Source organism: Petromyzon marinus, chromosome 26 (genome assembly GCF_048934315.1).
Source record: "Petromyzon marinus isolate PM22_M1 ecotype Great Lakes invasive population chromosome 26, UKy_Petmar_22M1.pri1.0, whole genome shotgun sequence".
Lineage (NCBI taxonomy): Eukaryota > Metazoa > Chordata > Hyperoartia > Petromyzontiformes > Petromyzontidae > Petromyzon > Petromyzon marinus.
This window is the reverse complement of record NC_133692.1, coordinates 10659521-10687252: the sequence shown is the minus strand read 5'-3', so window position 1 is coordinate 10687252 and position 27732 is coordinate 10659521. Positions and strand designations below refer to the sequence as shown.

At 42.6% G+C, this 27732-nt stretch overlaps 1 protein-coding gene across 8 annotated transcripts in view; it reads left to right on the top strand.

Moving 5' to 3' along the window:
* The window catches only part of BPTF (bromodomain PHD finger transcription factor), a 65852-nt gene that overhangs the window by 1682 nt on the left and 36438 nt on the right, over positions 1-27732 (top strand). For 7 of the 8 annotated variants that reach the window (XM_032961281.2, XM_032961282.2, XM_032961284.2 and 4 more), the window contains exons 2-12: positions 6613-6890; positions 8817-9009; positions 10430-10790; positions 14073-14299; positions 15895-16020; positions 17380-17571; positions 18283-18465; positions 18739-18807; positions 20418-20566; positions 22834-23092; positions 27367-27523. In XM_032961281.2, coding sequence (XP_032817172.1) covers positions 6613-6890; positions 8817-9009; positions 10430-10790; positions 14073-14299; positions 15895-16020; positions 17380-17571; positions 18283-18465; positions 18739-18807; positions 20418-20566; positions 22834-23092; positions 27367-27523 — 2194 coding nt within the window. The remainder of the gene's footprint in view (positions 1-6612; positions 6891-8816; positions 9010-10429; positions 10791-14072; positions 14300-15894; positions 16021-17379; positions 17572-18282; positions 18466-18738; positions 18808-20417; positions 20567-22833; positions 23093-27366; positions 27524-27732) is intronic. The other variant, XM_032961283.2, reaches the window with a different exon arrangement.

Genomic DNA, 27732 nt, shown 5'->3' with positions numbered 1-27732 from the left:
CTTTAATTATTATTGAAACGTGTTTCTCCAATCCCAGAGCCTCTTGCATTTTCTCTACTAGTCATCATCATTTTTGATGATGAATACCATTAACATCATTTCTAGTCCACTCTTGTTCATTGCTGCGTCGTGAATATGAACACATACAATTTTATGATTGGGGTTTCTATGCACTGATAGAATATTTGAGTGTTGCATGACACTTTGAGACCTCATGTGTGTGGGTGCCTCTAAGAACTATATATATAACATTGAAAACTCACGCTCTTTTTGACTCGTCCCTATAAAGGCAGAACACATTGTGCAAGGGTTGCTACTTATGGGACTCGGTGATGCTGCTCTGACTGTCGCCGGGATAGGTGATCTGACATTTTTCCCCCCCACCTGGAGCTGCAACTGGGACCCTTCGGGCCCTGGCTGCTGTGGCCGCCTGTACTTCGTCTCGTTGGCCTTGGGCCATGCAGTGCCATTGCTCCCCCCCGTCTCATGTGTCCCTATCCTCACCCCCTTTCCTATTTCATCTTCTATATGCAGTCTCTCGCATATGTAAAGCGGATGTATTGTATTTAGAAGAGACGGTGAGTGGGCTTTGTGTCATGTGGAAGGAGCTGCACTGAACCGGGTTCAGATTGAGCGTGAAGGTGTTTGACCCTCCATTTCAATCTGTTGCCTCTTGCTTCGCAACAAGGCCGTAGCCGAATCAAGTGGCCATTGTAGCATCCGTAATCTTCTGTAGCTGAGCTTGATTCGTTCATGTGAATAGCTGGCTGTGCATTGCAATGCATATGAAGGGGAGGGTGGTCGTTGTCACGGGTTTTCATTGCCTATTTGGAAGGGGCCCGCTGATGTGTACACATTTACATTCCTCCACGTGCGTGGCATCTGCTGCTCTTCAGGTGTTGCAGTGCATTACGATGTATTTTGTTTAAAGGTAACAGGAAAGGCGTCACAATGAGCTGTAGCTATGAATATGTATCACTTCTTGGCATTGTAAATTTTGACTGCTATTACAGGTGGCTTACATAGCCTCATGGTTCACTCACTGCTCAGCCAACTCCCACAGCCACCCATTGATAAAAAAAATGTCTTTTCACATCAATGCTCAGGTATGTTTTCTTGCAAAAAAAGTAATACATCACATTTTGCAGGGTGGCAGGGAGGCACAGTGGTAACACTTGTGCCTCACAGCAAGACGATTCTGGGTTAGAACCCCATCTCGGGAGCCTCTTTGTAGAGTTTTTTTATCTTCCCCCTCCGTTCTGCATAGATTTACTCTGGTTTCTTCCTATAGCTAAAACATACAATCTAACTGCCATTGGCCAAACATCCCAATGTTGAAATATTACCTGCAAATGACTAATTTTGGATTACACAAAGCAACACTGCCCCCAATTGCGAAAAATTGGTAGGTCCCTCCTGAAAACGTCTTGAGACTCGGTGAGCCTTTTCTGGATAAATAAGTGTAATGATAATAGTACGAGTAGGAAAGAAAAGATGCTTGAGTTGGAGCAATCAAGTATCTTTAAACGATGTTGCAGTTTTACTTGTAAATGGCTTTGAGCCACGGTTCGACTGCATGTATTGATCGTGACCTAGGTTGCTGAGGATTTGGGATATGGATGTTGCATGTACTTTGGCAGCAGGTTACGTGATGCCTTTTTACCCATACAAAAAGCTCACAGTTTAAGTTATAACCAATAGAAACTGGTTAACTTGTTAATTAACAAAGTAAATAAACCGCATAACTTCATGCAGTGAATAATATCAAAATCCTATGCTCTGATGATTATCTTTTCAGTTATTTATCAGGAACGTGAGGTCAAGCTGCTGCATGGTTGCTTGTTGACGTGTTTGACTTGCAGTTAGGTTTTGTGTTTTCTGTAAGCCACGTGTCTGAAATTGGCCAGTTGTTTCGGCAAACCAATTTTATGTCCCGTGCTATATGAAATTACAGCTAGATAGATGGAAGGCACAGAGTTATTGCTGTTTACATTGCTCCATATTTGTTATCGTGAGCATTGATGTACGAGACGTCTAAGTAATAAAATGTTACTGTAGAATGGCCTGCGAAGTATTCTTTGGGTCTTTCGGTAAAGTCATGTAGATAGGTTCAAATAACTGCAGTCACGAAAGCTTTAAGTCAAGATTTAGGCCTGCGAAGGTGAAACCTTCAAAAAAATGTGCGGAATGACGTGCACCTTTATTGTTCGCTGTTTGTTGCACGTGCGGTGAATGGTGAATTTGCGCGTCATCACCCACGATGTGTTGAAATCATAGCGATATTATGGAAAGAATTAAAGCTCATGTCAAGTTGAAGAAATATCACGATTGTTCATCAGAGGTTCTCATTTGCCACTTGACATTGATGGACCTATTTCAATCAAAATGTGTGCTTTCAAAGCGGGCTATTAATGTTTTTTACTTTCACCTTTCATAAATTAGCCACATTCTTCTTTGGCTAAGTGTAAAGGTAAACATGCGAAGGTGCATCCCGACAATCACACTGCTGGCAGAAGGACTTTTGCTAGAAGGAGTTCCAGACAGCCTCTCGGGGATATTTTGGCTACTTCTTCCATGCTGGTCAGATATCTTGGAAGTGTGGTGGGTTGTAAGCATAATTTACCCCACCACTTGCAACCTTCCTGTTGACGTACTGTGTACACATTTATCCTGCTTGGTGGATAGATTGTGGGGGATTTAAGAAAAGGTTTGTGAATTACGGTGGACTGCTTTTGTGTTTGCACAGTGCTGCAGACTGCATATATATGCACTTTGATCAAGCAATGTTTAAGTTGCCAGGTGTTCCCTGTTTTTATATACATTTGTTAGCTTATGTGGCCGGGAATCTTTTTTTGACGTTACATTGCTGATGAGGAGGCTATCACCTGTACTGTGGCTTAATAGTTTGCAGATCGGTTAGAGATGGAAGCAATTTGTTGTGCGGCTCTGCTATTTTCAACAGTAAGACTCCATAAAAAGAACACTTGCTTGCAGAATACCTGGTCATATTTTGTCAGATGAACAGGCAATGGGACAATTTGGAAGATCAAAAACTCATCATGCTGCACATTAGTGGGATCAGCCCATCAGCCCCTGTGGCCAAGACTAGGACTTATCTGCGAGCCAGTGGCCCCACAAGCAGAGCCAATTGATGGTGGTTTGCTGCTGATTGTCACAGCTTAGGAGCCACAGGGGTGCACTTAATAGGAATTAGCATCAGTGCATAAAAAGTGCACTGGCAGAGAGATAAGCTGTTCGAGCCAATTTAAACTCAATAATTTTCATTAGTTCTTACTTTTATGCTTTGGTTTCTTTTAAAACATTAACTACTATCGATCACTTGTTTTAAAATAAAATGTTTAAAATAGTTTTTCACTCACATTGCATGCAAAAAAGCATCCAGTAGGTAGTATCAAATTAAAATGTCTTTACAGAGTAACATTAATAACAGATTTGTATAATTTGTGACTTCATATTTTTTTATGGGCGGCATTAGGTAGCTCCCCTTTATGTACATACAGTGAGGGAAAAAAAGTATTTGATCCTCTGCTGATTTTGTACGTTTGCCCACTGACAAATAAATGATCAGTCTATAATTTTAATGATAGGTTTATTTGAACAGCGAGAGACAGAATAACAACAAAAAAATCCAGAAAACACATGTCAAAATGTTATAAATTGATTTGCATTTTAATGAGGGAAATAAGTATTTGACCCCCTCTCAATCAGAAAGATTTCTGGCTCCTAGGTGTCTTTTATACAGGTAACGAGCTGAGATTAGGAGCACACTCTTAAAGGGAGTGCTCCTAATCTCAGCTTGTTACCTGGATAAAAGACACCTGTCCACAGAAGAAATCAATCAATCATATTCCAAACTCTCCAGCATGGCCAAAACCAAAGAGCTCTCCAAGGATGTCAGGGACAAGATTGTAGACCTACACAAGGCTGGGATGGGCTACAAGACCATTGCCAAGCAGCTTGGTGAGAAGGTGACGATAGTTGGTGCGATTATTCGCAAATGGAAGAAACACAAAAGAACTGTAAATCTCCCTCGGCCTGGGGCTCCATGCAAGATCTCACCTCGTTGAGTTGCAATGATCATGAGAATGGTGAGGAATCAGCCCAGAACCACAATGGAGGATCTTGTCAATGATCTCAAAGCAGCTGCGACCATAGTCACCAAGAAAACAATTGGTAACACACTATGCCGTGAAGGACTGAAATCCTGCAGCGCCGGCGAGGTCCCCCTGCTCAAGAAAGCACATATACATGCCCATCTGAAGTTTGCCAATGAACATCTGAATGATTCAGAGGACAACTGGGTGAAAGTGTTGTGGTCAGATGAGACCAAAATGGAGCTTTTTGGCATCAACTCAACTCGCCGTGTTTGGAGGAGGAGGAATGCTGCCTATGACTTTAAGAACACCATCCCCACCGTCAAACATGGAGGTGGAAACATTATGCTTTGGGGGTGTTTTTCTGCTAAGGGGACAGGACAACTTCATCGTATCAAAGGGACGATGGACGGGGCCATGTACCGTCAAATCTTGGGTGAGAACCTCCTTCCCTCAGCCAGGGCATTGAAAATGGATCGTGGATGGGTATTCCAGCATGACTGACCCAAAACACACGGCCAAGGCAACAAAGGAGTGGCTCAAGAAGAAGCACATTAAGGTCCTGGAGTGGCCTAGCCAGTCTCCAGACCTTAATCCCATAGAAAATCTGTGGAGGGAGCTGAAGGTTCTAGTTGCCAAACGTCAGCCTCGAAACCTTAATGACTTGGAGAAGATCTGCAAAGAGGAGTGGGACAATCCCTCCTGAGATGTGTGCAAACCTGGTGGCCAACTACAAAAAACGTCTGACCTCTGTGATTGCCAACAAGGGTTTTGCCAACAAGGGTTTTGCCACCAAAGTACTAAGTCATGTTTTGCAGAGGGGTCAAATACTTATTTCCCTCTTTAAAATGCAAATCAATTTATAACATTTTTGACATGCGTTTTTCTGGATTTTGTTGTTTTTTTGTCTCTCACTGTTCAAATAAACTTACCATTAACATTATAGACTGATTATTTTTTGTCAGTGGGCAAACGTACAAAATCAGCAGGGAATCAAATACTTTTTTCCCTCACTGTAAAGCACAACACAGTCTCTCTTGCATCAGAGTTCTTTGGCACTCGACTGTCAAGACCTTGCATTGGCAAAGCAAATACTCATCCCGCGAGCCACGGGTTACTTGGGAAAACCATGCCCAGTGATTTGCAACTATATTTAAAACATTAATTTAAAATACATTATTTGTGCTTTATATTGTGTTCACTCAATATGAGAACCGCAGTGTCAACATTTTAGCCATGAGTGGTGGAACACGCTTATTTCCCAGAACTTTGGATGTATGTGTTGAGGAATGTGCGGGACAGCAAAGTGCCTGTTGATGGCAGTACAGTTTGTAGGCAACTACATTTTTCCCACCCATCAAAATATTCAATGCATTGGCCAGCCATCCTAAGCAGGACTTTCCAGTTGTAGTCTTGAGAATCGGTTGTGACTGTTCTGGATGTATAATAGAGTGTATAGTAGTTACTTATTATTATTATTATTTCAAAGGCTGATACGTATTTTGAAGTTAATGACTAATCAGTAGTCGGGACAAAGCATGGCTTTTTTAGGCATGAAATGAATTAATTTTCTAGCAATTTCATGAATTATTACTGCTTGGGGTTGCGATTTTATTAATAAGAATCAGTTTTTCACTTTTGTGACATTTTTATTTACATATTTGCATTGTTTCTTTTTTAGTCTCTCACTAACAAACCTGTTCACTGCAATAGCCTAAATATAACATTTCATATCACACTCATCAGCTTCAATCAATCCACTTCTTTATGAAGGCCTCCCCAAGTCACCACTCCAACGAATCAACAATTCACCCAGTACCTGCATACCAGCCGTTCTGATCACTCTATCTCCATGGTCGGCGTTATTTTTGGCGCTGAAAGTCCACTTATATTTCCATAACTTAAAATTGGCTTTTATTTTTTATTAAATGATTGTACAACTCATTATGGCCTCTGATGCGCAAAATTTGATGAACGTGTCACACGCGTATGAATCGATTTTAATTCACACATTATTTAACACCCCTAGATTGTTTCATATTAAGGAAATATCCCCACACACGTGTATGTGTTGTCGGTGCCCAATCATCTGCTCCACATACTGCAACCTCATAGTCTGATGGTTAGCCCACTGGACATGCCTTTCAGAGGTCGCCAGTTCGATTGATCTCCTGGCATGGCGGTTGACCCAATGGGCAAATTCTTAAATTGCCCTGTCCACTTAGTAGGTGAAATGGAAAGACCAGTTATTCGACTGTTAGGTAGAGTGTGGTGGGGTAAAGTATGGCTACTTCTTCTACCCCTTGCAAGATGTCTGGTGACCGTGGACAAGTGGGCCATATACTATCAAGAGGAGCTCTATAAAGCCCCATCTAGTTGAAACCCTTTCACCCACAGTGGCATGAGTGAGAATTTGCAAGGTTGCATTTTATATGATTTTTACATTAATATTGTGTTTGATATTGAGCCTCTACGCATGTGTGTCCACCGGTGCCAGGTCGCAAGCGTCCATTCCGTGCACCACGGCCCCCGAGCCCGCCATGCGAGGAGAAGGACGTGCCTCCGCTCACGCTGCCGCGCTCCTCCGAGGACCTACTGGTACCCTCCGAGCACATCATGGAGGCACTGGGCGTGTACGAGGTCCTGCGGCGGTTCCGCACCCCATTGCGCCTCTCACCCTTCCGGTTCGAGGACTTCTGCGCCGCCGTAGCTGCCCAGGAGCAGTGTGCGCTGCTCACGGAGACACACCTGGCGCTGCTGAGAGCCGTCCTCAAGGTAAGTGGCGCGGTGGCTTTAGCGAGATGCAAGAAGGGTGATGGGACATATGATCAATCCATTGCTGGATGGTCTCCCAAAGCCGTTGCCATCTCTCACGGTCCTGTGATTTAGGAATCAACTGAGCATCTGCACATAAGCTGATTGCATTGCTCCACTTGTCAATTTATTTTTGCCAATTTACATCCATTCAAATTCAGTGATATTGTGCTGCAGGCATCTTATGATTTCTCAACACATTGCACTTTTAGAGAGCACTGGTTATTATCATTTTGCCTTGCGTATGTGTCCTTTTGGGTTTGGTATTTTTTCCAGGCATAATCAGGCACATGCAGCATGTAACAACTCATTTTTATTTCAAACGTTTCCAAACCTTAAAAAAATGTACCATGGTGAATGATGAGGAACTGAGTTCTGGGAAATCCTCGTGTAACACCTGTCTTTTCACGTTGATATTTTGCAGATGATGGGGCAAGTATAGGCCGTTTTTCGTACAAAGAAAAGATGGTTTGAGTTGACAAAAATCTGTGATCCTCTCCTCAAGTTTTCTACCGAAGCGACAGAAGAGGGATCTCATGATTCATAGAAAAAAAATCTATCTTTATGCTCAAAATTCACGAGTCTCGGGAGTGTAAATGCAATCCATAATTTCCCATCGTTTCCCATGTTTGACAGATGAGCAATCTTAGAAGAAGACAAACTACAAGACAACTTGCTTTTGCAAATGCATCCTTAATTGACAGATTTTTAAATAAATACATTAAATTATAGTCATTATTGTCACTTTACCACTCTCATTACTATTCTGCATTGGTGGTATAGTAAGATGTTTGGGAGTAATGTTACATTGACATCAATTGAGTCCTGTAATGGCATGCCTGACTATATTTTTTATCATGAACAAACTGTTATACAGCCTTGGTACGTGTCTGTAAGATTAGAGCTCTGGTTGTTTTTTGGCTGGTGTCCTTCCGTTCATAAGGAGGAGTGGCAGATAAAATCAGCATTGTGCTTCCATAGGATCCAAATGAAAGAACTGCTGTGCTTTAGAGTGACCAACTGTTGATTGATTGTGCCCTACTTCTATCAGTCCTTTTTCCCCCCTCCCATATATATTCCAATTGTGCTACCAGTGTCGCATAACGACACAAAGTTACCATTTGGAACTGTTACAGCGAGCAGTAGACCACTAGGTTTCAAAGAACGGTCCAAGAGATGATGTCATTATCATAGGCCTAGCTACATTAGGGGCATGCCTTTTATATTCCTGACAAATAGTTTTTCTTTAATTTCAATGAAATAAAAATGTTTAATTCTCAGCATTGAAATCAGTCAGATTTATGTAGTGAAAAAAATCAAATTTGTTATTTATTTTTTGTAGTTATTTATAACTGGGTTGAGACGTTCAAATGGCAAATAAAAAAAAACCCATTTTGATCCCAGGTAGCTCATCAGATTCAAACACAGGATGTCATTAGTATCAGCTGAGTGCTGAAATACTTACAGCAGAATCCTAATGAAGGAGCCTCTTGATATCAGAAGGAATGTTTAATCAATGGAACCTGCCATGCACAAGAGAGTACCCTTAAAATACTTGTCATATGCTCCACAGTGGATGTTAAATATCCCATCACATTCTTTAAAAAAGTAATCTATGTGTGAAAGTATCATCATCTACATTTTGCATGTTTGATAAATTGCTGTCAAATCCACATCGCAACATCGCCCTGTACTGGCAGACTAATGTCCACTTGCTGGCCCGTGTTGCATTTACCTCATACCTCAAAGGGACAGCTGGCACTGGGGGTTGCCAGCTGCAAGTCTCTTTGAGATTGTGCTGCATTATAGGCATGGTTAAACATATTAAGTCTTGATGATGATAGCATCTTTGCCAGTGCGGTTCTGATCCATTGCCCGTGTTGCCAGGAGGAAGACTCAACGGGCACCTCGTTTGGCCCGGCTGATCTGAAGGATTCCATCAACTCGACCCTCTACCTTCTGGACGCGATGACTTGGCCCGAGGTGACGCGCTCGTACTGCGAGAGTGACCCCAAGGAGCTGGGCGCCCCGCTGAATACCCTCGACCTGGAGGACTTCCCCTACGGCCCCCTCATACCAGGTGCCCACTCCGCCAAGCCATATCCGCACAGGAATGTAAGCTGTGACAAGTGGCTCTAGTTTGATGAGGCTGCGAAGTCCGCGTCAGGTTTTCCATTCTCAGGTCGTGAGTAATGTGAATAAATTGATGATTGGAATGCGAAGGGAATATGTAATGATTCACCAGTGAAAGGTATCTACCAGGTGCAATGTGCCTGTTTATTTTGTTAATATTGTTATTTTTTGTTCTTTAGTACATTTTTGCCTGCACCTCTGATATGTTCTCTTCTGTTGTTGCCTGTTCCTCTACTTGGATCACTTTCACATTCTTATTCTGTGCTGCTGCACCACAAATCTCCATTGAAAACTAGCTTGGTCACTGGCTAAGTAGAACTTTGTCTGTAATATCTTGACTTAAAGATTTCCTGACTGCAGTAATTCATATTCGTTGGGTCTTTCGGTCACGTAAATAGGTTCAGAAATAAAATAAGATATTTTTATTAATTTGAACCTATTTACGTGACTTTACCGAAAGACCCAAATAATATTTGTGTCATACATAAATATGAATTCATTGATTTTAAACCACTTCTGAGAATCTGTATGATAGGCACGTAAAGCTTTGCATCCTCACCCCAGTGATTCAATGATTTGAGTTTGTTTGCAGAATTGAATATTTTTCTTTGTATTGTGGTGAATGTTGAGCCTTGAGTGCCTGCAAGGTTTAAGTAAACCAATATCATACAACTAATGCAAACAAGACTAGCTAAGCATCTCTGATTCCAGCCTGCCAGAATTACATTTCTGATTGACTGGTAGTTGTGGTGGTCCGTTAGTCTTAGTGATTGTCCTGGTGGTCTTGGTGGTAACCATGGTGTTTTGACAGGTAATCCCGATGGTCCTGGTCTTCCCAGTGATAGTTCTGGTAGTTTCATTGGTAGTTATGTTAGTTTCGGTAATCCAAGTGGTATTCCAGGAGTTCTCAGTAGTAACTCTGGCATTCCTAATAGTAGTCCTGGTGGTTCTGGTGGTAGTCCCAGTAGTCAATCCAGATACCAGACAATTGTTATTCTGGAATGTATCAGTGCCATTGCAAAACGTATTTCTTAAGACATTGGCCATACTTTTAATGGCAATGCTACTAGGCCAGCAAGGTTCCGTGGGTCATGTATCTTGACCTGAAAGCCATGCCGGAAGCAACGCATGCACACCCCCCCCTCCCCCCCCCCCTCATGGTTCCATGATTCTTCTGATCCCACGATCCCGCTAGAAATGATGGGATTCCAGGCCAAGAACTGCGAGAGTTGCTCCACTTGAATCTGATTGTCCCGTGTGTGTGTGTGTGTGTGCATATCCGCGTCGGGTGTCACGGGTGCTCGTGTTCATGTTGCGCGAGCGTCTGTCTGTGCGATCTGTATCTGCCGTGTCCTTCCTACCGACAGGAAAGCTGCGCGTGCTTCGCTTCCTCACGGACCAGTTTGTGACATCGACGCCGGCGCGTGAGGAGCTCGTGTCCGAGGGCACGATCCAGTACGACGACCACTGCCGTGCGTGCCACCGCCTTGGCGACCTGCTCTGCTGCGAGACGTGCCCAGCCGTCTATCACCTGGAGTGCGTCCGCCCGCCGCTCGCCGAGGTGCCCGAGGACGAGTGGCAGTGCGAGGTGTGCACCGCGCACCGCGTGCCCGGCGTCACGGGCTGCGTGCCCGAGGCCGAGGGCGCTGTGCCGTACGTGCGGCACGAACCGCTGGGCTACGACCGCCACCGCCGCAAGTACTGGTTCCTCGCTCGCCGCATCATTGTGTGAGTCAAGACCCACCTGCGCCGCACCCCCTGGTTGCACAGCGTGCCTGTTTATTCTTACCATTGTGTCTTGTTGTCCACACTGTCATTTTTGCCCAATTTTATCCCGCCTGTCGTGTCGAGTGTCAGGGCGTGAACATTAAGCAACCCTGTGTTTTAGAGAATTGCCCACAGAATTGGGTTTAACAGAACCACCTCTGAGATCTCTTCAAGTGACCTCAGGTCAACACTTTGCCACATGCTTCATGTGTGAGATTAATGTTTTTCGGATGGCAGTTAAGCTTATTCTCAGACCTGGAATATAGAAAAAATAATTGTAGAATGAAATCTAGTGTGGTGGCCATTTGGAGCCTTCATTATTGACCTGTCTAAGACCATCCACTTCCCATACTTTAGAACCTGTTTTAATCACAGTCGACTACCTGGATTTGAACCCAGAATCTTGGCGATACCAGCTCAGGAATCTGACCTCTGAGCCACCCAGTTACCTCATCTCCTGCACGATTATTATTCAAGGTAGATGCGGCCTGATGCAAACCACACACACAATAATATGTGTGTGGTTTGCAAAAAAAAATAGGTGTTTAGGAATGTTGTGCTGTGAATGTCAAGTGCTCTTTTGTGTTTTTTTGTAATAATCAGCATAACAAAGAAACCCCTGCTGTCTACTTCTGACAAATAACGAAACTGCTCCATACATGATTTCAAGAAAAATGTAACCTCATTTTTTTTTTCTACATACTTTTACCTTGGCTGTGTCTCAGGCTGTCAGATACATTTGAAGCTCGGTAATGAGAAAATATACTTGATGTTTATAATCAAATACTGTAGCGATTCCACTGTGACATTTAATTACATCACTAGTGCACCTTATTTATTCAGGAAAGCCTCACGGAACCTCAAGACACTTTTTCAGGAGGATTTTTACAATGGAATGTTTAGCCAATTCTATTAATGAGTGTTTGGCATGTGAACGAAAACTAGGGTACCCAGACTGGGTTTAACGCTCAAAAATCCACACGAATAGATTAAATAATCTGTTGCTCTCCTGCTATCTGGCTAAAACCGATGCAGAGACTTCAGTTTAGTGCTATAAAGGCATATTACTGATTTTTGAAGTCTTTTTCTCATTAATAAAGCTTGCATCTCTTCCAGATATGGTTAACACAGCCTAAAGGTCTATATCTGCAAAATACGAGCTGTTTGTATTTTAGGTTGCAACATCATTGAAATCATATTATTTTTCTGAGTCAGACAGCAGATGTTTTTTGTTGTACTGATTATTTTCAAAAACACAGCGGACCACTTAGCTTTCACTGCACAGCATTCTGAATGCATGTTTTTCAAGCAGTACATGTGTACAAGAACCACAGACTGAGACATTAAAGAAAGCCATTTCTAGGATGCATCTCAGAGTGACCTCTGGGGAGCAATTATCGCAGCTCGGGCAATAAAAGTGCCATGTATTCAAAGGCTGGGAGTCATTATGCTTTATGCATTTTTGCTGTAATTACCCTAGTTTTGAAAATGCTTTTATTCATCAAGGTGAGCACTTGCTCATCAGTGACATATACAAAAGTTGCAGCCTTTTTTTTGTAAGCTCCCAGCTGACTTGACATTTCCTTTTTTTTACTTGTTTTAGCTTTGTATCTGCCTTGTTACTTGACTTCATGAGCTGATTATCAAATTTTAGATTTGCATTTTACCATTGAGCATTTTACTTACTTTGTCCCTTTCATTGAATTTAAGCTGTTGTGGGCTGACTCTCTATAATTGTTACGGGTTCGATTGAAGATACGTTTAAACTGACATGCATTAAGGTATACGAAGGTCATGGTTTTTAAGCTTAAGTCAGCCAAGCGACAGACATACAATGCACATGTGACAAACGTGATGGCAAAATACTCTCGTAAAGCAAGGATACTCTCATAACAGTCCACTGCTCGATTGGGGCCTCCCCATGCCATTCCAGTCATGGGGGTTGTTTGACCATACTTCACCCTGGTGGTGAGTGCGGGTTGTTGAAGGCAGGCGAAGAGAGATTGAGGGGGGGGCAGGTGGTGGGGGAAGAACCAGTTCTGATATCAACATTGGTGTTAGCCAAGGCTGGGAATTTATTATAGTTCACCAGGTTCATAGCGAAGCACTGTGCCACTGCTCAACCATATATGCATTATGTAGTGTTCATTAAGGTTGCCTTTGTGGTGTCATATTATTGCTTGGATTCGGAAGTTTGCTGAAGACAGTTATAAAAGTGTGTCATCTGCAGAAAGTGGAAAATGTCCTGGACTTAATTATCCTGGTCTAAATGAAAAAAAAACTGGCACATAGTAATAATGTGCCAACTTATGAAATGTAAATATTAGAATGTAATGTAATTAATCCTCCTACTTGTGATTTGCTGAATTGTCACGACTTGATCTCAGTTAGATTCAAGAATGTATTATTTTCTTTACCATTTTTGGTGAATGCAGCACCTCCAGTTGCTGCATAGGTGACATGAACCAATTTGATCACATATGAAACAACAATAATAATAAATTGATGCATAGTAGCATGCATCTTTGTAACACTAGCAATTATAATAATATAATTTGTGTATGACATTGCTGCTTTCGTGGCATATCACAGTGGTGTATAAGTTCAAACATCACAGGCCATTATTAAAGTGCGTCTTCTGAAAAATGTGGTATTTTAGGATCACTGCACAAAATCACTCAAAGAGTAATTGAACTAATATATCATTCTCAATGCTCCTGAAACAGTTTGAGGACTTGGCAAAGCTTCTAAGATAATGTACAGAAAATATGATTTTCGTTTTATTACATTTGTGTCTTTCTCACTATCAGCGTGATGTGAATACAAAGTAGCCAATGAAAATTTGTCAGAGGCAGTGGAATCTCTTGTTTTAGAGAATAGTATGGAAGGGGATTTCATAGAACTGCTTGTAAAATACCTTTCCGTGGATTTTTTTATGCACACTTTCCCAAACGCCAATTTCGTAAATCTTAGAGAAATGAAATTTGATGTATAATTGTGCAGCTATTGGGTGAGCCCATCAGCTAATTACATTGGAGAACCTAGTTTAATCACGTTTGTGAAACAGATTTGAGCCCCAGAGCTCAGCGGTACTGGCTTAGTGCTCGAACCCCTGAGCCACCTGGCCACCTCAATGCGTGATTTTTTTTTATTGAATTTGTATAAACCTCGTCAGTGTCTGCCATCATCTTTCACCGACGACGGGTTTGATGGCGGGTTTTTGTCATGTTTTGCGTCCGGCAGGGAGGAGGAGGAGAACGTGGACGGCTCCAGCAAGCCGGTGTGGTACTACAGCAGCCGGGCGCAGCTTGCCGAGCTGCTCGAGAGCCTGGACTCGGAGCGCTGGGAGGCCGAGCTGTGCCGTGCTCTTGAGGAGTCCCGAGAAGAGATCCACCGCCACATGGACGTCACGTCGGAGCTCACCGAGAAGGCACGAGGCAACGCCCGCTCCTACCTCTCCAGCGTCAACGGTGCGTGACGGCGGTGGTGCACGCCCGAAGTCTCAGCATGACGCCATTCATTTTGTGCGCGTGTCGTTTTCATGTATTTATCGGCCGAGTTGTGCGATGTGGTCAGAGAGTATGGGTCGTCTTTGTAATGTAACTCTAATCTAATTTTACATTTATAGAGTGCCTTTAGTCCAGGCGCTTGACATAAGGTGGAGAGTGTATGTATGCACCAATTATTTTCCCAATTTGGTGAAGTGATATTATTTGGAGTTTGGATATGTGTTTATTGTGTCTGTTTAAACTTTTTTCTCTCTCATTTTGTACAGTTTTGTTCATTCTGTTCACCCGGTGACCTGTGTTTGATTCCCGCCGGTTGGTAACATCAGTGGCGAGTGAGATCTGAACTGGTCCTGGGTCCACACCCCCCACTGCCACCAGCCCGCATTGACCAGCATGGTGAAAAATGGTCTTACAACCCCCTTGACTGACTTGGCATGAGAAGGCCTTCATTCAGCTTTTGCTTGACACGTAGTCAAATATAATTTTGTCTAGAATAAATAGCAATTGAATTGCATATTTTTAGCTTAAATTGAAAATAATTCTCGCATTTTATGCGTATGCCTTGTGTATAAAAATGATTACATTAAATTTGATGCATTTTTACATGCCTTTATAGTAAGTTAACATATTGGCTGAGTGCTGACTTAGCCCTTTATTCCTCCAGTATTAATAAAATGTGTACTCCTTTGAGGGAAGTGAAAAGTGGTTTTCCTCTGCAGGTGCTGGCGTATAACATAGGAGCACTGGCAGTGCCAGTGGGGGTGGGGGGGAGGTGGGGTGGAATGTGCCCCCCAATGATCCGATTGAAATCCCTAATTTCGTTTGGATCATTGGGGTTTATTAGTAATAAATTGCCATTTTGCAACCCCCCCCCACTGCCACTGTGTAGCATATTAGTATGTGCCAGGGACTCTATGAGATGATAGGACAATCGTCTGAGTCCATAATTGGCAATAAGTAACAGCAAAGCAGTTATAAGTGACTCGCAGAATTGTGCGCAATTGCGTATACAGTACACGACTTCCCTGAAGGCATCAACACCTTCAGCGAGCGCGATGCCGATCACACCACGCGGTTCGAATTCGACCCTCGATCGATGGCTGCGTCATCGCCGCGCACGCGTCGAATAAAAAGCAAGGGACAAGTCCTTACTAACAACTCCTTACTAACAACTCCTATAATTTCTCATTGCTGGAGGGGTTGCCCCCCCTACCTGAAAATCCTGGCTCCGCCATTGCATAGGAGGGTAGAATTTTTTCTTTTGTCTCATGTTTATGACAGAAATGATAATGTCCTGTGATATTCTATTTAATTTTCAGTTCTAATAAAACATCGCATCCGTTCTTGTGACACTGACAGTGCACCCCACTCATAATCACAAGGTCAAGTGGTTCAGTCTTTAAGGATTGACTCGGGTTTTCATCATCATTATCATCATCCATCTGTAATCAAATACATTTTGTTTTTGCCACAAGTCATTATCATTGTCCTGTAGGGAAACACTGCTTCCTGCCATAGTAATGTGGAATTTCAAACACTCGCCTTGCATTTTACAGAGGAGATCTTGGAGAGGCAGAAGGTGAAGCGAGAGGTCGAGATGGAAGAACTAAAACGCAAGATGGCTGAGGAGTCGGAGCGAGCGCGCAAGGAGGCAGAGGAGAAGGGGGAGGAGATCTGCAGTGGTGAGCCGGGGAGTCCAGTTTGTTTCAAAAAAATGTTTTATTGTAAGCCAAGAGTTTCATCACGACAGAATTATATTTACAACCATTAACAACACTTCTGATTAGCACAGTTGGCTACATATGGTGTGAAATAAATTCAACATAGTCATACAAATTGGCCACTGAACCAGCGTTTTTAGGAGCATTTCTATAAGCAAATAATACCTTGGCCCGGTTGCAAATTCCGTCAGTCTCCTCAGCTAGGGAGTGACCTGTTAAATGCTGCAGGATTTCCTGGTTGTTTTTGGCAAGAGCGAACTAACTGTATCAGTAAATTGTGACTATGTTAATTTAATAAAAAACTAATGCATTAACAAAATCAGGTCGGTTAAATTACCAAAATAAAATGTGTCATAGAGCCTGGAAGGCTGAATAAACTTACCTCTGTTTGTGGTGCACAGCCAACGCATTTAAGATCGGCTGTGCACCTAGTCCACCCAATGACAGTAAAAAAAACTTATAAATTGAAATGAATAAAAAAAATTCAGTGGCAAATAGGGAAAATGCCATTTTCTATCAGCATTAAAGCACCTCTACAAAGGCAGGTGAAGATGGTTATAATTGACTGGGATAGGTCATGTGTGTTATTTTATTCTATTGCCGTGTGCTATGCAAGTCTTGAAGGAAAGCAGTTAACCTCTGCAAATATTAGCAGTAGCACTGCAAAAATTCTAAACATTTCCTTCAAATCAATATACTTTAATACATTTACTCCAGAGATGTGTTATTGTCATTGGGAATTAATATACTGGTTCCTGTGGAATCCAGCAATTACATTTATAAAGTAACATTTAAAAAACATTGTATGGTGCTTTTATTGTAGGATACAATTAAATAACTAGCATAAGTTTCTGATAAATTTAACTTGTTTATACAGCTCCAGACACATTTTCTGAGTGAAATTCTGTAGTCTAATCCACGTTGTCAGCTGCACAGTGCCTTATTAAATGCACTGTAATACAATAATAACTGAACCGGCTTGTCACGCGAGTTGAATTCGTTAAGTTGCAGGTAACGTGTGGGATAGAACAATACAGCCAACAGCCACAAGACGAGCAAGACGTATTGGTGTCTTTATATATGTTTTAAAAATGTGCATCTTAACATGTGTAAATGTGCTTTTGCTTCCAGTGATATCTTAATTTGCATTCACAGTAATTGGGAGCCAGTAGCTTTGATTGAAAATAGATGCCACGATTTAGTTTTTCCCCTCCCCAAAAAAAATCTCCACAGTAGTTCATGAAATAATGACCGATCACAGTTACAGTATTTGGTTTGGTTTAAAAATTTATTTGGTTTTTACATGATCTCTTTTCGCAGAACCTGTGAATGGAAGTGCAGGGGAAGGTAGTAAAGACAACGAGGAGGCCTCTGGGATTGGGCAGGCGGCATCTGCGGATCAAGACGGAGCCAAGGAAGGCACGGAGAGCACACGGGAGTCCTCCAGAGGCGACGAGGCCAGCAAAACCACAGAGGACGACAAGGCTGCCAATCCACCACCTGCCGCTGATGGTGCAAAATTTGTAAAAATGTCTTAAATTACCAGTTATAGCCTCACTGGGTATCAGGGCTCAGGTTCAGGAGGTTCCTGCTTGGGATGTTTTGGTCAGATTATTATAAAATCTTTTTTATAACTCGTTTGGTTCAATCAAGTGAAAGTGTCTGCTTCAATGCCACGAATGGTAGAATGTCCACATTCCTTTTGCAGTTCCTCCAAGTCAGCCACTTTGGTTTCCCAAAAATTATGTGCTGACAACTACTAGATCATCTGGCGATTGAATGTGACATTTGTTTCATATTCATGAAAACATTTGTTCATGGATAATTTACATCAAAAGAAAGATGTATTCATCATTCTTGATTTGAAGCTTTCGTGACTGCAGGAATCCATACTCTACAGTTTTTTCGGTAAAGTCACGTAGGTAGAAAAATAATAATAGATCACGACGTTTCGATCGCCACCCTAGCAACCGTCTTCCGGTGGGAGTGATCTATTATTATTGTTCTTCTACCTGCTTGACTTTACCGAAAGAACCAAAGAGTATGTATTCATCATCTTTATAACTTTTTATTAGCTATTCTGTTTAACAGCCACAAATTCAGTAATATGATTGATTATTTTACACGCCTTGGTGGACGGAATGCATTCGCAGTACTTTTTCTAATGCAGGCATTAATTAGGCAAAGTGTTGTTTACACTGCACTAATATATGGACATTGCAGGATCTGGAGACTCCAAGTCAGGCTCTTCTGCAAGCCGTGCATGCAGTCCCATTGCCAGCGGCAACACAGATCTGGATGCCCAGCAGCCTTCCCAGAATGCAGCGGCATCAGCGACTTCCGACCTCCCTGGGCTGGACTTCCCTGACAATGTGTCTCAAAAATCTGACACCTCCAGCCAAAATGGTGGGCATTTGCAATTTGCTCAAACAACAAACAAGACATTAAATTGCTCCCAAAAGTGGCACTGCCACATATGGGGAAACATGATTTCAGCTCTCAAACCTGCTTACTGTTGTTTCACTGTTGACATGTTGATAATCATTGACCAAAAATAGGGAGAAAAATGTAAATGCTTGGAGAGAGGCGTGTTTTCTCCATAGACAGGTTGCCGGCGGCTTAATGGTCTGGTGTTTTTGTGTGTTGTTTTGTTTTGGTTGCCTGCTGTATTCATTCCAGAGTCGGTATGCAGCAGCAATAAATCTGGCAAGACCTCAGCTGATGGGGAGTCATCAAACGGTGGCAACGGTAAACACGATATTCGAATTGCCGTTTGAACAGATGCCTACTCTTTCTGATGCAATGGCTTATGCATCTATGTTGAATGTGAAACAGTGCAGGAAAGGTTTGCATGTTTAATTAACACGTGATGTGCATTGTCTATTTGCCTTGGCTTTAAACGAGAAATGCTGCATGTTCCACTCATGGAACTGCTTTTTGCCTGCCTTTATGTTCATTAGGAGGGATGTGTGCTGACATCTTCCATTCCCACAAAGGGGAAGGGGGTCATTTGGAGTCATGTGTTCATTCACGCTGTGTCTGCTTTCACTTCTAACATAATTTCCTTGCATGTTCCATTCATACCGCGTGGCTGTGCTGTGTGTCTTTGTTGCGTTTTAGCAGGACGTCTTGGCACATTTAATCCATTCGGAAATACGGATGTGCTGTGTTTGTGCCTCATCTATTCGCAGAACCTGTTGGCATGTTCCATTTACTTTGTCAACGTGTGCTTTGTACCTGCATTATTTTTTCGCAGGACATGCTGAATTATTCCACTCCCTTTAAGGAGTGATTTTCCTATTGTTGAGAATGAACCACTTGACACTGCCATTGACTGTGCCCCTTTTTCCCCATTTCCCCTATTTCCCTTTAATTTCCATGCATTGCAGTGGATGCACTTATCTTCATACATGTGTTTTTAATTGAGTCATGTGCGCATGGTTATACGTCCATGAGCTTCTTGAAGGACTGCTGCATACCCTTTTGTTCGCCATATTTTATCGTACACGAGTCGGTTAATACAAAAATATTTCTGGGTTTTGCAAATGACCAAATATATTAAATGTACACATATGTTATCCTAAACATCTATTAAACATGACTAGTTGAAACTAAACCACTAGACATGTCATGATGCATGAATTAATTAAAATCGATTATGCATGTGAGAATTTATCACATTTTATTAAAATTATATGTAATCTTATATTTAGACAATTGTGCAACACTCTATACAAGAAAGGAAAACGGATAAAACATTTGTTTATGAAATCGTTAAAATGAGGCAAGAATGTATTCTTGAACTCTTAATGAGACAATTATTTTTTGTTTTAAAGCTTTCGTGACTGCAGAGATTCATATTCTTGGTTCTTTCGGTAAAGTCATGTAGAAGGGAAAGTAATAAAAATATAACATAATGAAATAAAATTCTCACGACGTTTCGCTGTCTTTCCGACAGCTCTGTTTCTTCACCTGAGGACGGCTGCTTGCGTTGTGGCCGAAACGTCGTGAGAATTTTATTTTATTATGTATTATTTTTATTATTTCCCTTCTATGTGACTTTACCGAAAGAACCAAGAATATGTAGACAATTTAAATCATGGGAGACTGAATCTTTAAACGCATTTAAAATGGTGCAATTTTTTGAAACCTCGTAAAGCACTCGCATTAATCACTGCCCTCTTTTAACTAGGCCGCGATTGAAATACAATCCCTAATTTCTCTAGCGTCGTCATAACAACCAAGCATCGACAGGCTTTGTTACGCTTTTTTTAGGACAACGGCGCTGCCCAACGGGACAGTTGCGGCCCCTTGACGCGCCGCGCTGTGTGTTATGTCGTGCCGTGCGGCGATGGCAGGCTCGGAGACGGGCAAGGGGCCCACACCCACTGCCACGCGCATGGTGACCCGATTGCGCAACCCCGAGAGCAAGCTGAACCAGCTGAAGAGTGCGCAAGCGGCCGCCGCCGTGCATGAAGCCAACAAGAGTTTCAAGGAGGGAAAGGAGGTGAGTGAGGCGTTCTGCGGCTATGACAACGATTCAACGCAAAACAATGTTGGATGTGTTTTTTTGCGGAAGTTTATCTACTTGGCATATAACAATGCATTGAGTAAAATATTATTTTGCTGATGATACACTTATCAAATTGTGTACGCGTAAGAATTGCCTATTACTTCTGCAAACTATATACAAATTGTGTGCTGATTTTACATTTAGGCTTAAGTTTGTGCACATGAGAAATGAATAACAACAATAGTAAAATGAATAGTTGATTCTTCATCAAAATCATGACACTGCATGAAAAACATTTATTGACTTGCTGGTGGGGGAGAGGTGGATCATTACATGTGCAAAGGAGTCTCAGCCCGGGTAAGCCTTGAACTCGGATTTCACAACGTCTTCAGAACAGCACGTAAAATGTAGGCATTCCAAACCCATTCAATCCATTCTTTTTAGCCTCTTCCCCATCCTTCTCGGAATTTTCCCTTCCACCCCACCAATCCTGTTCGTTTCTCCTAGTAGTCTCCCAACCGACCCCTCATTTGTATTTGAGTTTTCCCGGGCTCTTTTAAATTACCCTGATGACGAATCTGATTGTAATGGTTTTCCACCTTCCATTGAGATCGTGCACCCTATGTCGTCTCCCCATGTGATAGCTCGCTAATAAGCGTTGAGCGCGCTATTTGAACTCGCAAGCTGTTAGAAACGGTGAGTATATATTTGTTTCTTAAGAGGATGTGGCTCTCCGCGTCCCTTATACATTGCTTCTGTTTGAAGCTTCACTAATTGGAGAAAAATAATGAAAACTCGCATCCAGGTGGCTTCCAGACGCACGACCGTAGTTTTATTCCCTCCAGTACCGTGTGGTTTGTCGGAGTACCTTCGTCTACATTAACAGCATAGGAGCCCTATAATGCTGCTATATCTTGACGTTCTGTTCTGAGTTGAAGTACGTGGTTGAATTTTTAGAGAGTTCATACCTCTATTCACATCATTGTATTGGTGCCTGGTACCAAGAATAAGACTTAATATTGCATTGCTCTGGAATTATATTGTTTTGACCCCATAATGCAGAAGCGCCATTTGTAACTTGAGTTACATGTTTTACTTGTGGTATCTTCAGCTACTTGTGTATTGACGCCACTTGGATATCTGCTTTTTACACTGGCCTCGCCTACCGGTCAACTTGGCCAAAAATGACAAGCCACGGGCATTGGCGATGATCCCATTGCAGCTAGTGTGCGCGACTGCTTTCTGAATGGGTCGTTGTTACTGGCACTTACCCCTGTTGTGGGCTCCAGCTTAAAGTGGGGATAGATTGCTCCTTGTTTGCTGCCGTTTATCAAGTGAAGTCCATTTTGCCACGCCAAAAAGCTGAAGGATTCAGCACTGAAACACTAACCTACCTGTCCTTGTTTGTTCTCGCTGCCTCTCTTAAGCTGAATGATCTCAATATTTTGCCGTACCGGTGATGCCTGCACACCGTATGTATTGTTTTTTTTTGGGTCATGTCATTTCATATACGCTCAGATGATCTGTGGATGACTAAAGGATGTTCAATATAGTAATTGTTTGGAAAACGATTAAGCTCTACTCACCTCTGACAAGCATTTAATTTACTGAACAAAGGCTTCAAGGCTTGTGCTGCTGTGGGTATGTGCCATCTGATCAACACGAGTACCCCTATTCCGAGTCAGCTCCTCAGTTGGGCTAGGAAGACATTCTAGTTCAAGATGCCATTATAAACAATGTCATAGTTGCTACCACACATCACTTATTCCAGGCCCTGCCACAAGTATACAGTCACCTTCTTGATCGGATAGGTCTACCCACACAATATTCCACTGGTTATGGTTTTCTCTATGTTAGGTGGTGGCCTCCTTGGAGCTCCCCAGAAATTAAATGTACTGTGAGACTGGCAAAGTATGTAATAAAAAAACAACCTTTTTTACACTGAAGAAAGTATTTTTAACACTTTTGTTATGAAGGATTCTACATGGGATGTTTGGCCAATATCATTTATGATAAAGGAAGCTAGAGTACCCACTCATACGAGGGTAAGACTCGGAGCTCTGCGCAAATAGATTATAAAATCCATTGCATTACTGCCGTCTCATGGCCACCTCGCAGTCGAAAAACGTACAACGCCTTGTCTTCTCAGGCATTCTCCCATCCGAGTACTAACCAGACCCAGCCCTCCTTAGCTTCAGAGTTCCGACAAGAACGGAGTAATTAAGGGCCGTGCGGAAACGTGCATCCCCCCTGCTCTGCAGGTGCTGGTGATCAACTCATCAGGCGAGGTGTCACGGCTGAGCGTGCGCCGCGAGCTGGTTATGAGGGGCACGTTGCCGAGCCAGCTTTTCAAGCTGGGTCAGGAGGGCAAGTACCGCGTTTACCAGAACCAGTACACGAGCAACCCGCTTGCCCTCAACAAGCACCAGCACCGCGAGGAGAACGACAAGCGGCGCCACCTCGCGCACAAGTTCAGCCTCGCCGGTGCCAGCTCGGGCGCGGGACTCGTTGCCACCACAGGTGAGCCCTTGGGACTGGCCCATTAAACGGACGAATGAACGAATAAAACAAATTAACTAATGTATAATTAGTCGGTTAGGCAATGCGGAGGACTCATCCTACCAGAATGACCATTTGTCCAGATATTTTACTGTTGGCGCCCTGTTTCTTATTTTCTCTGATGTTAGAAATTCCCTCTTCCTCCCATGGTTTCTTTTCTCAAGGATGAATAACCTTGCTCAACTCAAACAACGTGTTAAATCTTGTCTGCTGTATTACCATTAGTGCTCCGTGTTGCTGGGTGTTTTGTTTAATAGGCCTTTGTGCCTTGCTCATCAACTGATATAAAACTGGTATAGTTGTAGTTTGAATACAACTTGTATTTATAAAGCACACACGGGCAGGACAAATCCAGTGGAAAGAGATTAATGAAAGGATTGGAATATGTGCTTGATGAGAGAGGATCTGTGATGGAGACAATGGTGCTCTGTTGCATTTAATTAAGTCCTTGAGCCTTACATTGATCAGGAGGATGGTGTCAGTATGGTACATTCAAACCAAATAACATTGCATACTTGTGGTTTTTCATTTTACAGTCAGTAATTTAATTAGTCTATTGGTTCAATTAAAAATATTTTACTTAGAAATGTATAATTAACAACAGAGGGGAAAACTATCGAAATGGCATTTGTGTTGGCCGTTGCATTATGATGTTTTTTTTTCATTTTACCATCAATGATTAATTAGAGCCTATTGGTTAAATTTTTTATATTTTTGTTTGATGTTTACCATTCGGAACAGAGGGCAAAACAGCCGAGGTGGCGTTTGCGTTGGCCATACAGTGAGCGAAAAAGTATTTGATCGCCTGCTGATTTTGTACATTTGCCCACTGACAAAGAAATGATCAGTCTATAATTTTAATGGTAGGTTTATTTGAACAGTGAGAGACAGAATAACAACAAAAAAATCCAGAAAAACACATATCAAAAATGTTATGAATTGATTTGCATTTTAATGAGGGAAAAAATAATTTGACCCTCTCTCAATCAGAAAGATTTCTGGCTCCCAGGTGTCTTTTATACAGGTAACGAGCTGAGATTAGGAGCACACTCTTAAAGGGAGTGCTCCTAATCTCAGCTTGTTACCTGTATAAAAGACACCTGTCCACAGAAGCAATCAATCAGATTCCAAACTCTCCACCATGGCCAAGACCAAAGAGGTCTCCAAGGATGTCAGGGACAAGATTGTAGACCTACACAAGGCTGGAATGGGCTACAAGACCATTGCCAAGCAGCTTGGTAAGAAGGTGACAACAGTTGGTGCGATTATTCGCAAATGGAAGAAACACAAAAGAACTGTCAATCTCCCTTGGCCTGGAGTTGCAATGATCATGAGAACGGTGAGGAATCAGCCCAGAACTACACGGGAGGATATTGTCAATGATCTCAAGGCAGCTGGGACCATAGTCACCAAGAAAACAATTGGTAACACACTACGCCGTGAAGGACTGAAATCCTGCAGCGCCCGCAAGATCCCCCTGCTCAAGAAAGCACATATACATGCCCGTCTGAAGTTTGCCAATGAACATCTGAATGATTCAGAGGACAACTGGGTGAAAGTGTTGTGGTCAGATGAGACCAAAATGGAGTTCTTTGGCATCAACTCAACTCGCCGTGTTTGGAGGAGGAGGAATGCTGCCTATGACCCCAAGAACACCATCCCCACCGTCAAACATGGAGGTGGAACACGTAGGCTTTCGCGACCAAAATTATTCATAATAAAGGTTTTTGGGTTAGATCGCGTTTATTTATAAATGTATCGTAACCCTCCACCACCCGACACGGCCAATCAGCAAAAAAAGTGTCACGTTGACAAAAGACAAATAATTCACTACTTTAGCCCACCGGTGTGTTGAAGAGTGAATCCACATTTACAGTTTGAGTACGACGTTTCGCTGGTAAATACATCCAGCATCATCGGGCAATTCGCCAGAATGGTAAAGCCCTCGCTTGCTCCCGGATTTATATAGAGCAGCAGGGTGACGTCATCACTTAGCTCATATCAGGTGCAGTGATTAGAGGCGGAGGGGGGGGGTATTGCAATTATATAATCGATTAGTAATCAGTCATTGGTTATGATTAGTAATGAGTTGTAGATTAGTAATTCTTTAATCAAAATGTAATGTGTATTATTTAATAATACGCTTCCAGGCCGCACTAAGCCTGTAGCTGTCAGAGCGATTAAAGTGGTGTGTAAAACTAATTATTACTGGCAAAGACTAATTAGAGAATCCATTGAAATTGAGAGGAACAAGAATAACTTTAATCGCTCTGACAGCTACAGGCTTAGTGCGGCCTGGAAGCATATTATTAAATAATACACATTACATTTTGATTAAAGAATTACTGATCTACAACTCATTACTAATCATAACCAATGGCTGATTACTAATCGATTATATAATTACAATACCCCCTCCGCCTCTAATCACTGCACCTGATATGAGTTAAGTGATGACGTCACCCTGCTGCTCTATATAAAACCGGGAGCAAGCGAGGGCTTTACCATTCTGGCGAATTGCCCGATGATGCTGGATGTATTTACCAGCGAAACGTCGTACTCAAACTGTAATTGTGGATTCACTCTTCAACACACCGGTGGGCTAAAGTAGTGAATTATTTGTCTTTTGTCAACGTGACACTTTTTTTTGCTGATTGGCCGTGTCGGGTGGTGGAGGGTTACGACACATTTATAAATAAATGCGATCTAACCCAAAAACCTTTATTATGAATGGAGGTGGAAACATTAAGCTTTGGGGGTGTTTTTCTGCTAAGGGGACAGGACAACTTCATCGTATCAAAGGAACGTTGGACGGGGCCATGTACCGTCAAATCTTGGGTGAGAACCTCCTTCCCTCAGCCAGGGCATTGAAAATGGGTCGTGGATGGGTATTCCAGCATGACTGACCCAAAACACACGGCCAAGGCAACAAAGGAGTGGCTCAAGAAGAAGCGCATTAAGGTCCTGGAGTGGCCTAGCCAGTCTCCAGACCTTAATCCCATAGAAAATCTGTGGAGGGAGCTGAAGGTTCGAGTTGCCAAACGTCAGCCTCAAAACCTTAATGACTTGGAGAAGATCTGCAAAGAGGAGTGGGACAATCCCTCCTGAGATGTGTGCAAACCTGGTGGCCAACTACAAGAAACGTCTGACCTCTGTGATTGCCAACAAGGGTTTTGCCACCAAGTACTAAGTCATGTTTTGCAGAGGGGTCAAATACTTATTTCCCTCATTAAAATGCAAATCAATTCATAACATTTTTGACATGCGTTTTTCTGGATTTTTTTGTTGTTATTCTGTCTCTCACTGTTCAAATAAAGCTGCCATTAAAATTTTAGACTAATCATTTCTTTGTCAGTGGGCAAACGTACAAAATCAGCAGGGGATCAAATACTTTTTTTCCCTCACTGTATACAAGCACACACACGTTAAACTTCAGTAGTTTTAATCAAACACGTCCATAAAATATAACATTCACGTATGCCCTAAATATTTTTAATTCGTGGCGGTATTTGTGCACAGATTGATAACTGAGATTAGAACGTCACACCTGTCATACACGATGGTGCATTACTCCAGTCTGTTGTAACCTGGGGATTAAACCCAGGTTTGTCAGCGCTACCAGGTATTACCTTGACGTGAGGTCTCAATCCCCATTGAGTCACCAAACCACCCACTTGGTATGCATTCAATGTTTAAAAAATGCTTACATATTTGTCAGTTTTGCTTTTAATTTGAATTGTGCTTTTTTGCCATTGCATCAAGAAACTCAGAAATTATCCTGCAGAACTCTTAACAGTGAGCAATGCAACATAACCTTGTATCAGAGAGCTGCCCCAGGAAATTAATATTGATGAACTGTCTGAAGCCATTTAAATATACCTCTTATCCACACCACAGGCGTACCTTTTATATGCCCTGCAAATAGTCCTTCACATTGTCATAAAAGTATAATTTTAATCCTTAAATATGGAATACGCTTCATTGACAAACCAAATCTAATATAATAGGGCTTTTTATGCAGGCAACGGTGAGTGATCTGAGACCATCTGACTACACTCGAGAGGCCAATTTAATCACGGTCGGCTGCCTAGATTTGATACCAGGATCTCTACAGTGCTAAATAGATTCTCTGATAACAATATTATCTCGGAGAGCCACCCGGTGTCATCGTTGCGTTTTATGTTTTGAGTGTCAGAGCTCAAAGCGTGTCGCTCACTTCCCTTTGCTGTGTGCAGGAAGCAACTCTTCAACCTCCTTGCCGGGAGAATTCAAGTGGGGCGGTGCGGTGCACGGGCTGCGCACGCTCAACGTGTCCACACTGCGCCTCACCATTATACAGCTCGAGAACAACGTTCCCGCGCCATTCCTGCACCCAAACTGGGCCGCACACAGGTACCTCTCTGCGACAGTCTGTGGGTGCGCGTGCGTGCATGCGTGCGAGCGTGTGTGTGCTTTGGCGGGAACGGGGGTGCGGTTGCTGGTACAATACGCTATGAGCCTGGCGACTCGAGTTTGATTCTCAGCCACGGCCTTCCTACTCCACCGTAATGGAGTGGCTTGTGCAATGTGTGAACAGCACTGGGGAAACAAAGGTGTCCAGG